This window comes from Gymnogyps californianus, chromosome 1 (assembly GCF_018139145.2).
Source record: "Gymnogyps californianus isolate 813 chromosome 1, ASM1813914v2, whole genome shotgun sequence".
Classification (NCBI taxonomy): Eukaryota; Metazoa; Chordata; class Aves; order Accipitriformes; family Cathartidae; genus Gymnogyps; species Gymnogyps californianus.
The window spans coordinates 134,395,735-134,410,059 of record NC_059471.1 but is presented as its reverse complement, the minus strand read 5'-3'; the positions used below and the strand labels follow the sequence as shown (position 1 = coordinate 134,410,059).

The following is a 14,325-nucleotide window of genomic DNA, read 5'->3' as shown; positions in this document are numbered from 1 at the left end:
TCCTTCCAGGCCAAGGATGTGGACCTATTCATTCAAGCAGGGTCTCTTGTCTCCAGGGGCACAAACTTTCAGCACCATTGGTGAACACACTCTCTCTTCTCTCTCCTGCCTTTCAGGAGGTCTGGCACAAAACAAAAGCAAAGGTTGGATTTTCCCAGGGAACAGACATTCTCTTTTGAACAGCTTTTCTCATCTCGCAGAAACTGTACCCTTCGGACCAGTCAGGGAAGTTGCTGAATCAAATCTGGAAGGGACTTTAATGAAGTATGTAGGAGCCCAGTGACTAGGAGGGGGTGTCAGACCACTGCAGATGTTGACAGAAAGTGGCTGAGTAGCATCATTTGGTGAACAGAAACCCATGCTCAGATCCAGATTAGAAAGGAATCTGGTGGAGGGTTTCTGGGATGAGACTGGAGTTTCAGCTGATAATCAAGGGATTTCCCACTCTGGAGCCTGAAGGAGAAAAGCTGCACTCTTAGCCTTTGCTTCATAATATGATGGAAGAAAATCCACAGTGCTTCTCTCCCAATGGGACAGGACTATGAGTTTACTATATTACGTTTTCCAAAAGCATGCTGCAGCACTCTTTAAACTCCAACTGGGTATGAACAACTTCTTTCCTGCTCTTTACAGCTCACTGACCCCAGACCGCAAATCATTTCATGTGGTTCCCCCTATCCTTCAGAGTCCACTAACCTCAAAGACGTCCTTGAGCTTCAAACAATTCTTAGTTATCTCTGATTGAAAGCCCATGGTCCAGGAATCATCATCAGCATCTCCTTGGATAAAGTTATTCCAACAGTAAGTATAGTCTGGAGAAATGGAAGCAAGATGACTAACATGAGTTTATTCAGATATGAGACAAGCTCAGGGAACAAGACTTTTTAACCTCTTCCTTGTGCCCATGACACAGAGACAGCTTGGCCGCGGACAGGCCAGCTGATGGATGCTGTCCACTCCGTATTTGGAATCAATGCCATTCTCTCTGAGCATTTTTTTCCCCCCCCTGTCTTATCAGCGGAGGGCCCCTTCAGCCAGCCTTAACCCAGAAGCCGCATTTAGTGCCCTAGGACAAGGGAGAAGCACCCTGTCTCCCATTCCCTCAGGAGTGACAGAAAGATGGTGTCTCTAAACAAGGGAGAATTTTCATACAGGTCTGGTTGCTAAGAGTCCTGTCCCCCTTCTCCTGCAATATTTGAACATCTTTTTTTGGATGCAACACTGAGTCACTGAATGGTGATGGATGTGCCCTCAAAGAAGCTGGGCAGGACACTGGGCACCGAAGCGAGCCCATACCAGATTCACCCATGCACAACGTTCACCAGTTCACCCCTTCCCAGTCCCACAAAGCACAGGAAACCTTGCCTTCAATTTTCATGACAGCAATGGTTACTTCTGCCAAGCTCACAAGGTTCTTCAGACCTTGGCGGTTTTCTTCATCTTCTATGCAATAAAGCCGTGCTATATGTATGTTTATGTTCACATTTGAGTGCTGCTTTAAGAAATTCAGTATTTCATAGCAGCAGTCGGCACAGGGGCTCCAGGACAAGTACCAGTTGATGGAACAGTTGACATAATTATTGGATCTTCTCATCTTAAAGATCTTCTCCAGGAAGTAGACTTCAGCATGGTAATCCCATACATTTTTGACCCAATGTATCCAAGGCGTGCCCGTCTCACCCCACTGCAGTTTGCATAGTAGGTATGCACTCTGTGGAGTGTTACGGGGGTCAAAATGATGCTTTAACACCTTCTTAGATATATACATGCTGAAATAGAAGAGAAACCTCAAGGAATCAGTGGTTACAACTTTGTTTTCAGTAGTTCTCCAGTACACAAAAAACGCGCAGGGTGGAGGAAATGGGAGAACTGAGAAGGGCAAAACACGAGAAAGCAGTGCAAGGAAAATGGAGAGGTAGGCACCACGGCAGGGTAAAGGAACCAAACCCTGAACCACCTAATCCTCCCTTTGTCTGCAACTGCATGCAGAACTTTCACCTCCTCCCCCCTCCCTCTGGCTGTCCTCTTCCTCACCAGCATGAGTATTTCTAAAAGCTTTCTATATCTTTCTATGTGTCAGACATTTTTTCAGGACTCCTATGTAGCTCTTTTCGATGTAGGGAGCGGTTGCGAATTTTGTAAAAACTAAGAAAATAAAAGAAAGAAAATGAAACCACTGAGAAATTATGAAGCTGAGTATTTCTCCTTATTGGATTCTCTTGCTGTTTGTATTTACATAAGGATTAGCACAGTCAGCACAATCCTACGTGAGAGGAGGAAAAAGAAGTGCTCTATACAAAAATATGCATCTCCCAAGAATGACATTTTCTGACAGATAGTCGATCTCTGAGATCCAGATCTATTCAGTTCAGAACAGACTTCTAAATATTGTCAATTAAGTAACTATACAAAGACTGCCAGTGTTGGTCATGAATGTATCCTTTATATCAGTAATTATCCATGATACAGAAATAATACATGAAGTCACCATTAGCACTTTGTAGCCTTTGTACAATTGCTTTATATAGAGATTTATATGAGAATGCACTTCAGATACATATTTTTCCACATTAGAGTAATTCAGAATAAATCTAGTACACAACTGGACAGACTCTTAACAGAGAAGCAATAAGCCTGTAGATTGTTTTATAGTTAGCACCCACCTATAACAAAAAACCCCACTATCTGAACGAAGGACAAATGAAATCTTGCAGATCAAGCAACTGTCACATAATATCTAGCTGCAGGACTCATCACCTGTGTAAAAAAGCATCTCATTTATCTGAGTCAGTGAGAAGGCTTTGTCTTCTTACCCTGTCTCCTTCCTCATCCCAGCCTCCTACACATTAAAATACGTATGTACATAAACCAGTTTATAAACCACAGAGTGTATCTCTTTTTATTTTCTCCATGTAAACTCTGTGTATATAAACCACAGAAATTATGCACGCAGATTTCTTTACCAGACTTTCTACTGAATTTATGTAAATGTAGCAAATGTAAATGTCACTGAACGTTTAATTCTGGTACAGGAATAACTTTTTTTTTATTATACTTAATTCCTTTAGTATGTTGTTAAACAAACAAACAGAGAGAGACAAAAGTGAAGCACAGGCTGAAATTTTTTTCTCATTTGAGGTGCTAAAAGAGATGTATTTTTTCTATTTCTACTATGTTATTTGGAAGTTAGTGCCTATTAGCTTAAATTTCTTTAAAACTTGATGATTAGGGAACATATATATAAAAAATAAGTACATACTATGTACATAATAGAGAGAGAGAGTGTGTGTGGGTGTGTGGTTGAAGTTCACCAAAGAAAATACATTGAACTCCCAATACTCAAGCCCAATCAGTTATTCTAATTCTTACAGAAGGTATCTTTAAGGTTTTGGAAAGCAGTGTTACAATAGATTACAGAGATCTGATTTGTTCAAAGGTATCTGTAGTTGTTGCCATCTGATTATAACATAGAGATAGGTTAAAATTTCCAGGTCTTACTTAAACTGGTCTTAAGCACCCTCTTGCCTTTGTCTTGACCATAAAATATTGCACTTTGGATAAGCTATTGCAGTGGGTGTCCTGTGCATATTTTCAGGGACATAAAGGCATTTCTTTAGAACAGTCTTGCAATACACTAATCTTCAAGATATAGCACCTTAAAGATGTGTTAAGCCAAGTGAAATTGATTGTGTAATCAACTTAATGCAATATAAACAAAAGTCGGCATTCTTATAAATATCTGCTACAGATATAACTTGCTATTTTTTAAATAGTGGATTAATGTAAATTTAAACAGCTCTAACAGAAGGACAGACAAGAAATTTAAAAAACATCATAAAACATTCCCACACTATAGAATATATACAGAATCCCAAACTTAAAATAAGTTGTGACTTTACAGATAAATTGCCCAAAGCCATACAATCACTTTAATTTTTTTATTTTTATAGCTGTCACAAACAGTCCTTGCTGTTCAACATTGTTATGTATGGTACACATATACATATGGAGCTTAACTCCAAAAAAATCAAGCACTTAATAGCTGCTTCCTTGATACAAAGATGAGACAAAATTAAGAGTTAGCAAATAAAAAAAAAAGTCCTAAAACATTTTTAGTTTTCTTTCTCAATTTAGTTCATCAATCTCATGAAGGTGAACTTGTAACCCTTTCAAAATTTAAAAGCTGGAGAGAAATACATCAACTGTAAAGACTGACTGAGTACTTGAAAGGTGAATTGCACCCAAAAATGTTTAGAGGAGTTAGGGGAGAAAATGGCAGAGGGATGACAGCCAACATAACTGTCTCCTAGGCTATATTTCCTTTTCCATTAATATGCAGCTGCTATGTAAATGTGCATTAAACCTTGAAAATGTATTGACTGACTACAAATATCTTTTAAAATGTGTTATTTATACCTTTTCTATTGTCCCATCATCCATAACTTGAACAGGAATGCAATGAGTTTATTTTAAACTGTACTCATTTTACGAAAACAGCTGCTAAAACTAATATCTCTCTTATTAAAACTTTGTGTAATAAACTGCACCATTACAGATATTTAATAATTTTCCTTCCTTTCTCTAACACTTTTTATTAGAAACTATTTAAAATTCTGCTCATTGCAAGATAATAATAGCAATAACGATAACATCTAAAAATGTACAAGCATAGATGTCTCAAAACTTCTTTAATCTGCGTTTTCTCTCCATTGCTAACACTTTGCACAGCCAATGCACTTCTTTACTAAACTTTGCATTAAAACTTTTTTTTTCCCCCTCTATTGGACAGAAAATGTCTGGTCTGACACTTCCTGTTTATTTTGTGGCACAACAGCCGTTTCAAGACCTCGAAACAGTTGAGCAGGGAAGAGGCGCTTTGGGATTCTCTTGCTGCCCAGCGCTGGGGTGAGCCAGCTCCTGCCTTAGCCCTTCCCCAACCCACCCTCAGTCTTTCACTCGTTTTCATCGGCGCCTTTTGTTCCCTGCTGTTTTATGGCTCCCGTGACAGTTTTATGCCGGCGGGAACTTCCCTAACAGGCTCGGACTTTGTTGCAGCCCCTCGCCTGCTGCAGTTACACCGGGGACCAGGGCTCCCACTCGGTATGCTGGCACCAGTATCACCCTCGCCCTTCCCCAAGCAAGGCAGAGACTTTGCACAGACAGAAAGCAGACCCCTGGGGCGACAAAGCGAGGGGTCCCCTTGGGTTGGAGCAACGACAACACAGAGCTGAAGCTGGGGTGGTTTTTTTGGTCAGCAATTTTTTTTTACCCTCTCAGCTTTTTCTTGTACATGGCTTCTCCTCTCCCCGTGAACCCTCCTTTGGTGCTGTCCTCCTTTCTGTTTCTGTTCCTGCAGACTGGGCTCCGCACGCAGCCGATGACAGAGCACACCCCCAGGCTCCACTGGCGTGAGGTGATGTAAGAGGAAAGGGAAAAAATGGTTTGACCACGGTTGCTGCCACATAATGACATGTCCTTACAAGTCTGCCCTTAGCAGCTCTCTTTCCTCACCCCTTAACGGGGGAGTGAGGGCTGATACCTGTTTCCGGTTAAAAATGTAATAATTGGACAGTCTCTTTGAAGCCTGCTTGTAAGTTTGAAAGGGATGATAACGCTTCGTTGGCAGAAAAATGAGATTTATTCTTCTGTGCAGGAAACTCCTCCCAGTGGTGCAGCTGTTCTGTGTGGCACACAGGCCTTTCCCCCGAAGCACCCAAAACTCTGCTCTGTGGAAAGCATGGTGGTTCAGCCTCATGCGTCGTGAGATCTTTCCATGCTGTCAGAGCTTTGTCAAGGACGAAGTGCTCACAAGTACCTCTGATGAGAGACTTCACTCATAAGGTATCACCAAAGCTTACTTACCTTCCCTGCCAAACCCAGAAGGTCGAGAGTTCCCCCTATGGAGGAAGAGAGAGGACCGTGTATTGAGAGCCTTGCAGAAGACATAGCACTCGAGGAGCTGGTGATCTGGAACAGGCCATGTCTGCTCTCTTGGGCCTTATGCTTAGGGACTGAGAAGCCTGTATGTTACTAATGTAATCTGTAATTTATCTACACAGGTCTGTGCTATGCCATGCTGCATGTGCATCATGGCCTTCAGGCCGTGCCAGGCTGTACAAATCCCTTGGCTGCAGGATAAACTTAGCTGGTGGATTGTAACAGATGAGCCTGCAGGCAGCTCCCGCTTGGCACCTGCAAATGCACCACCGGCCTGGCCCTGCCATTATCTACATGTGCAGCAGGAAGTTTGAACATCCTTTAGGAACGGAACTGTGTTCCTGTAAGAAAATACGTAATAGCTCAGATGACCAAAAAGGGGGAGCTTCCCTTCATGGACAGGATCTGCACAGTGTGCCGTGAGGAAATCCATCTGGGATCTGTCCAACTCTGCACGAATGCAGGGTGCCCAGCATCTGAAGGGATATTAGATTTACTTGCTGTCTATATTCCTCTTCTTATTCTATCTTATTAAAACAGCTGTTTTATTAAGACATTTGTTGTCAGGCTTTTCTTATTGAGAACCAGTAAGTACCCTGCACCATCTCTCTTGCACATAAGTGATCCTAGCCAGGCCACCGAGATGTACACATCTTGGTGCTAGTGAGTATATGGATAAGAGTGCAAGGCGGCAAAATCCATTTATTTTGAGATTTGTAAAATAAAATCACATTCCCCTTCCTTAAGGTCTTTTTGAGTTTTGTTATACTAATTTCCTATGGAGACATCTAGGAAAGATAGTAGCTCCCAAGTCCCACAGAGTTACTACTGTTCACCTAACTGCTACGCTAGAAGAACGCAGTGCAGCTCAGCAACTTTGCCAGCCCCCTTCTGAAAACACGGCCAAGGCAAAACTAGCAGGACTTACAATCCTAGGGTGACACTGAGGAGCAGCTACAATTACCAGTCACTCAGGAGCTCATATTCTGCTTGCAGGTTAACTGCACTGTGGATGCAGAGAGCTTAGCTGGCCTCCATGCAAAGTCTGGCTGGGTTCATTAGCTGAGGCACAGCACTGCCTGCTCAGGCCTGGAAACATTACAAATACTTTCACAGGACACCAAGCCTAACCTAACAAGGACCAGATGTGTCTAGAGAGAGTGCTGCAGAGACTCTGCAGACATGTTCCTCAGACTAGGAGCCCAGGGGAGCCGGGGGCAACGACACCTGAGTGACTCCTCATAGACCCATGAAGGGACCAGCTCTGCCTCAAGGTGAGCTATGCCACACTCTGCATGCCGGCAGCACACTGTGGTCCAGGAGGGTAGGTTACCTCAGGCTCCACACTGCTTGGATGCAGAGAGCCAGCTTTGGCCTAGTACAGTGACAGAGCTATTTGGCCCTCCAGGAACTGGCCTCGGTTTTTTTTCCATTACCTGGGATATCCCAAAACTGCATGAGTTGACAGTATGAGGATTTTGGTTTCCATTTCTCTTTTTATGGAGTACCTGAAGAAAATCGCTGAGCCCTGTCTCTTCTGAGGGACAAGGAGCTTCAGTGATTTCAGGGCTGATGCTGGAGCTAGTGCCAGATGTTGACACCAGCTTGTCAAACTCTCTTGGCTTGAGTGCTGGCTGCCTCAGAAACCGCCTCTCTCCATGAAGGACAAAGTGAGCACTGTGGGCTGTTGGCTAACTGATGTACACCGCCCTAACCTGATGGGCAAACTTTGTGTGTGGCTTGGAAGAGGATGTAAAGACGTGCGTGACCAGTGTGTTCATTTTGACATGGTTGGTTGTGCATGCATTGTAAGTATCTGTGGCAACAGTGCAACTTTCCGAAAGCTGAAAAGGATCACAGATACTATCAGAAAAGGTCTGCTAGGAATGCATACATGTGAGGTATTAAATATGCTACTTCTGTCATAAAAAAACACAAATAGAAGTTCGTGGTGGAAATTCATGAAGCTCAAGGTTGTGATAAACTCACCTACCTTTGACTGAAAAACTTAACGTCACTAAGGAATGGGCCTCTTCGGAGATTTCAGATTGAGACGCAGAACACTTTTAAGATAAGATGGTGATGCTCAGCCTGTAATGGACTGAGTGGAGATTTGATGGGAAAGTTTCCTGCAGGATAATGTGCAGTATGCGTTTGTTTACATAATCCATTCCAGCGACCCTGCTCTGACAGCAATAAACATCACCTGAGATGAAGTCAAGAGATGGGATGGTACTTTCCTAAACTGCAGCAGCTCTGTTCACTAGAATGTGCCTGTCAACAACTTCCTCCAAAGTTGTAAGCAGTATGTGATGGGCTGACACTAAGCAATGCCTGTATCTCTTCTCCAGAAGCCATTTCCCATTCTAGATATTACTTCACCTCTAGCTCCACAAACCATACTGCTTGTATCTGTGACCCCTGAAAGCCCTTAGTGGACAGACACACACTCATTGCAACAGCTATAATTTCTCAGGATTAGTAAATTTACCCGTGATTCTCACTCACATACTCTCCATCATGCAACCAACATTAGTGAATGACACAGGGGTATAAAACTAACACAGCTTGAGATAAAAGATTTCCTAAGTCAAGTTCTCTTTCAGTCTTCCAGAGATTGCTTTTCCTGCTCCAGGCTTCATCATCTCCTGTGTACTGCAACAGCAACATGGCATGCTGATCTGGATTTCCCACAGCTTGGGGAAAGAGATGCTTTTGCTGTGCTGTGATGGCTTCACATCATGTTGTCAAGCCACAGGTTAACCTTTTCTGAGTGAGCTGGCAACAAAAGGCTGGATGTTGAGAGCTTCCAGTTTCCAAACACCCAGGGCTTGAGCTGCCTCCTCCTGCTGCTGCAGTGTCCTAGGACTGGATGAAAATGACATGCTGCACTGCTGAGATAACATGTTAGCCCTCCCACCACAGAGTGGGATGTCTTTACTTAAGGTCATGTCATGGGATGCTGGTTGCCCTCAGAAACAGCCAGTCCCTTCCTGGGAAGCTGCCCAAACATATGCTCTGTGCAACAGGAGTGTATCCTTGCAATGCACAGCACAAGCCATGCTTGGTACCACCTGGAGCACCAGCTTCACACATGCAGGGCATATGCTGGCACAAAATCACAGCTGGGGAGAGTTGGCAGAGCCCTGTCAGAATGTGGCTGTGGGCCCACACCTGAGCTAGAACAAATCTGCGGCACCTACTGATGACCAACAGCACTGCCTGGGTCTGGCATTAATGGTCAGGGGTCTGTGGGGTAATTAATAAGTATTATTAATTACAGGGGTCTGACGGGGTTCTGGAGAAAGCAGGTTAGGTAACTAGATTGGTAGACAACCAATGAAGAACAGAAGAAAACTGATGACTTTGGTTGATGTGTCCACAGTCATTCTGCCTTTTGAGCACTCTGGCCATATTTGTTATTTCAGTGAAAGATTGGATACCACGATGAAAAACATGACGTGAGATCATCAGCAGGTAGGTAACTCAACCAGGAATACAAAACATCTTATTCTGACAGCTCAGTCATGGGACATATGAGTCATAATGTTTTAGTTATTTCATTCAGTATGCTGTTCTTTATATTTATCTTCATTACTCAATGAAATAGAAACCATAACTTAACTGCATTTTTGTGATTAATTTTCCTCTTTTAAAAGCTTGCAGAGTATCAGGGAATATTTCCTATGCACGTATTGGATGTTGGTCCACCAACAGCTGGGCCTTTCTGTCCCCCACGTCTGTTTGGGATCTTGTTAAGGAGCCTTTATTACCTCCCAGGGTTGAATAGGACAGGAGAATCTGTACAAGCCAGGAGCTTTATGCGAAACAATTGTCACCAAACCCAGCGTATCACAAAACTACAGCACTCCCCAGCACATCTCTCTGTAGCCTCTTGGATGTTGTTGACCTTTGCTGTCAGGTTCTGAAGTCTTTCCTTACATCTCAGCCCCTCTAGCCTCAGACCTGCGTCACAGCCACTCATCTGACATTATGTATTTGTCCAGGCCCCTGGGACAAAGAACAGGAGGTACCGTTCAGAGCTCAAAAAACAAAAGGCAAATAAATAGCCCAGAAAAATTACTTATCCCTGTTATTAAGCTTGTTTCCTTGTTTCATAAGGCGCATGCTGCCCTAATGATTTTCAAAGAGTTTGAATTGGATGATAATGGGGGTAGACAGCAAAACAGCTTCTGTTTTGAAAGCTGGTGTTTGAAGAAAGAAAAAGGGAATGGGAAAAGTCTGCTTGAGCAGTGCAATAGTATAAAGGATTTCCCCCACTCTTTAAAGGAGATCTCTCTTTTCTGCGTCAGCCACGTGCCATCTGGACGCTTCTCTCCTCACTGCCAAGAGGCTGCCCTGAACAGTGACACTGCCCTTCGGTTACTCCACCACAATTAGTTGGTCAAGGAAACTCTTCCCATAAAAAGGGAACATGCATCAGACAGAGGCAAAGCAAGCCAGGCTGGGATACAATACATCTCTGTGCAGCTGTAGTTGTCCATTTGCAAGGTCCTTCCATCACCAGAGGAATTTCTTAGAGACATTTGTGGTAACAGAGCCAGTCCACCCCTCAGCACTATCCAGATTCCTCCATGCCACCCCAGAGGGAGCAAGCAGCTGCCTACACAACCGTGGCACAGCAGTATGAGGGATGAGCCAGCAGAGCTGAGGAGACTCGGGCAGGTTTGGCCCCTGCTATTGCCTGTGGGATAGCCTGCACTAGGCACAGCCAGTGGGAAGTCTGCCTCCGCGTGCTGGGGCCATCGCTGCTCCTATCCCCAGCCTGAAAATGCCCCATCTCATTCCAGCCCATGGACAGCCCTTTGCTACACCAGCACCAATAGCTCTGCGGAAACCCTGCCTGCCCTGTGGTTCAACCCTAATGTCTGCAGGCTTCTTTTCAGACACAAATACACGAGCATCGCAGAGGCAATGTAGCTAGGCAGTGGAATTTGTCTCTGTCCCCAAGTCAGCCCTGTGTCCATCTCCTCTCTTGAATCTGTGTATCTCCAGAAGGAAAATTCAAGCTGCAGCAGTGGGTAGTAGATGAGTGAAAGGAGAGGTGGGGACAAAGAGGTTCTCTAAGGGCATGATAAGGTTCTCTAAACCCTTAGACACAGGGCTGCGCAGGGGGTGGTAGGGCCTAGGGTTTTGGCAAAAGCCCATGGCAAGGGAAAAAATCCCAATTCAGGTGAAAGCTACTGTGAGACACGGAATGAGGAAAACTTAATTTTCTTCTCTCTGGCCCCAGTTTGTCCTGGGTCTTTAGCCTTAGAAAGATACAACATGAGCCAGGACACCTTCATCTTGCCTTCAAGCAACAAACAGACTGTGTCTATACTGGGATTTTGTAGTCATGCCTAAAGGAGAAGGAGCAGGGTGAGCTGTGAAATGGGCACAAATCCAAATCCCAAAACAACAGTCAGAGTTGCTTTATTGGGCTTGCATCATATCTTTGCAGATGGTTTGAAGCAGGATAGCTCCACTTACTACAGCACAAATTGTTCACAGTGCTGCAGCAGGACTATCCCTGGCTGTTTGTTATTGCTGTTCTGCTGCCAGTTACCACCCTTGCAGTTCTGTTATTGGGAAGGACAGGATGAATGGTCTCCTCCGTAGATTTTTTTAATGTTTAATTCTAATCCAGCCAGTTCTGCAAGAGGTAGTAAAAGAGCTTGGAGAGCAGCTCTGCAAAGGAACAGATGGATTTTGGCCAAAAATAACCAGGCACGCAAGCAAACCAAAATGGAAAGCTGCAATGTGATATGAAACAAGGTATCACAAACTTGGGAAATTCCATTTTCCCAGAAATACCTTTCCTGACTGACTTCAGCCAAGCTTGAAGACAGCTGGCCAGAAATCAGCAGTTCTGTTTCCTGAAAAGCATCACCCTGATGAGATGTTTTTATTCTGACTCACAACACAAACAGGGTCCCTCCTTCTCTTCCCTCCCAGCCTCACTGGCTTCTCATCCACATACTGTGTTGTCCTCCAAAACAGCTGACAGCCTATGGCATGCAGCTGGGATGCCACAGAGCCAGGTTTAAAAAGGAGTATGAACCTGAGTCTCACCCAGGAGTGGCTACCCAATTAATCTCCTTCTTTTCAGCCTGGAGAACCCTTCCCAAAGAAAAAAAAAAAAAAAAAATTGAAAACCAAAACTTTACACAGAAACATTTTGGTTCTGTCCAAGCAACCTTTTTCCCTATGAAAGCCAAACAATCCTGGCCAGCTCAGCTGTCATTCCTGCACGCACTGCTGTGTCTCCAAGATAGAAACCAACTCAAAGGGCTGCAGAAACAGATTGTTCTTAATTGAGGAGAACAAAAGCTAGGACTAAGCACACACGTGCAGGATTTACGTTTTGAGAGCTTCATCTTCAGAAGGCTGAGGCTCTTAAACATAGTATCGTGCTCTGCTGCTGTAGCAAGTACAGCTCCCACCTTTTCTTCTCCTGCAGTCCCCCACTCCTACTGTCTGTTGCTGCTGCTGGGGCAGGAGAGCACAGTTCCCTGAGGTGAATCTCTGAGTTTTAAATAAGGGGTGAGCACTGTCAAAGCCAAAGGGACTACTGAGCTGGTTAGTGTCCATGGCACACTGAAAATAGTATGGATATTCACCATGATAGTGTGGGAAAGTCCTCCTGCCCTCTACAGTGAATGGCCATGAACTCCTAAACCTCACTGTGCTACAGCCACAAAACCTTTGCTTTGTTGGTGCTATTGGATACTCTTATCTCCTACAGTCTGGCATCCTGGCATCCTTACCATCAGGCAGGAAAGGAGTACCTGTGAGGCTGTGTGGCATGCACACTAGATAGGTGGATAGGGCTTTCTTCTTAGACACAACATATTTTGACACAAATAAAGAGCATCTGCACACATGCAAACATTGAAACAGCTGGAAGTTGGAGATTAAAATACTATTGTTACTTTGGCTCCTCTGAGCATGCAAAGAAGCCTGATGCAATCTGACTGTGATTTAGGAGGCAGAGTTGGAAAGCAGATGAAGCTGCCAGGTTGATACCATCCCCTGGTTTGCTTGGAGAGATTGCCACCATGCCAGTGAGGCTGTCACAGCAGCATGGCTTGTGGAAAGTTCTCAGCACTGATGTCCTTGACAGTGTCCTCAATGGTGCCAATACCATGCATGCTGAGAGCACGTAACTATCCCCACAATATAAATGGACAATAATGAAGGAGGATCATAAAACAACAAGAGAATTCTCCCTCTTCATGGAAAAAAACCAAAAATTAAAAAAGCATTAATAAAAAGAAAACAGAAAGGGGCAAAGCAGAGGTCTGGTCTGCACTGGTATGGTGCCTGCATCCTTGTAGCTGATGGCAGCTACAGTTGCAGTCATATTGGTGCAAGCAACAGGTGCATCAATCAACTCTGTCAGCAGGTATGTTTGTCTTCAAATGAAGTCTGCTTTGGTTACTGGCCTGAGACTGCTGCATGTCACACAGAAGTAAGGAAACAGAGCAAGGAGATACAGAGTCATGAAGGAAAAAAATATAGGGAAATGAGAATTTAAAATGGCAGGCCATCTGGAGAACAAAATGCACAGAAAAAAATGCAGGAGAAATAAAAGCACGTAAGAGAGAGAACAAGAATAAGCAGAAAAACCTGAGGGGACATCAGAGATGGGCCAGGCACAGGAGGCTCCCCTGGAATGCCACGCTTCCATCCTGTCTGTGCGAGGGGAAGAAAATGCCAGATACTCCATGCTATGAGGCTCACTCATCCCCTGCGCAGAGAAGACAGACCAGAAGAGCCTGACAGGTGGTGGAGGGAAAGGAAATCCTTCTCCTAGCTCAGCTGAAGCCTTTAATCTTTGCCAGCCTGGCTTCTAGCATATGCCCCAGCCCTGCCAGGAACTGTTAGTAACAACATCATCATAAAGCAGGGGAAGTTCAGCTTCATTTCGTATAGCCTGCTTGATTCCCAGGCTAATGAGCCCTCCAGGAGCTCAGGCCACATACCCTCAGGGTTTACACCCTACAGATTAAGATCTTCAGAACCCATTTTAGCTGAAGGTCTTATTTGCACAGGAAATTTCCCCCAGTTGTGGCCTTTATTGTACAGATATCTGTCTAGTGGAAACTCTAGTGCATGAGTCACTTACCTGCAGCACAGATAGCAAAAACAGCACCCACGGAGAATTTTAATGGCCTGCAGCAAAGCCAGGAGCTGGTAACTGTGTCATGCTGAACGAAACACAAGTAAAGAGTAGTAAGTCTCAGCTGCCACTAAGAACAGAACAGCTGAGTCAACACCTCTGCAACATTTCTAGTGGCACGTTCAGTCTTCCCTTTGCAAAAAGACAGTTACAGTCTGGCATGTCACCCTAGAAAGGATGCTAGTCCCTCCCTCTATGCAAAC

General features: G+C 44.3%; 1 protein-coding gene across 1 annotated transcript; it reads right to left on the bottom strand.

Annotated features, from left to right (window-relative positions):
• Nucleotides 1-1,318: 1,318 nt before the first annotated feature.
• LOC127015935 (C->U-editing enzyme APOBEC-1-like) lies at nucleotides 1,319-14,083 on the bottom strand. Its single transcript, XM_050896217.1, has 3 exons — nucleotides 14,069-14,083; nucleotides 5,270-5,403; nucleotides 1,319-1,769 (listed from the first exon to the last, which is right to left on the bottom strand). Exons 2-3 carry the CDS (start codon nucleotides 5,290-5,292, stop codon nucleotides 1,319-1,321), a joined length of 474 nt encoding a protein of 157 aa, XP_050752174.1. The 5' UTR covers nucleotides 5,293-5,403; nucleotides 14,069-14,083.
• Nucleotides 14,084-14,325: the final 242 nt, after the last annotated feature.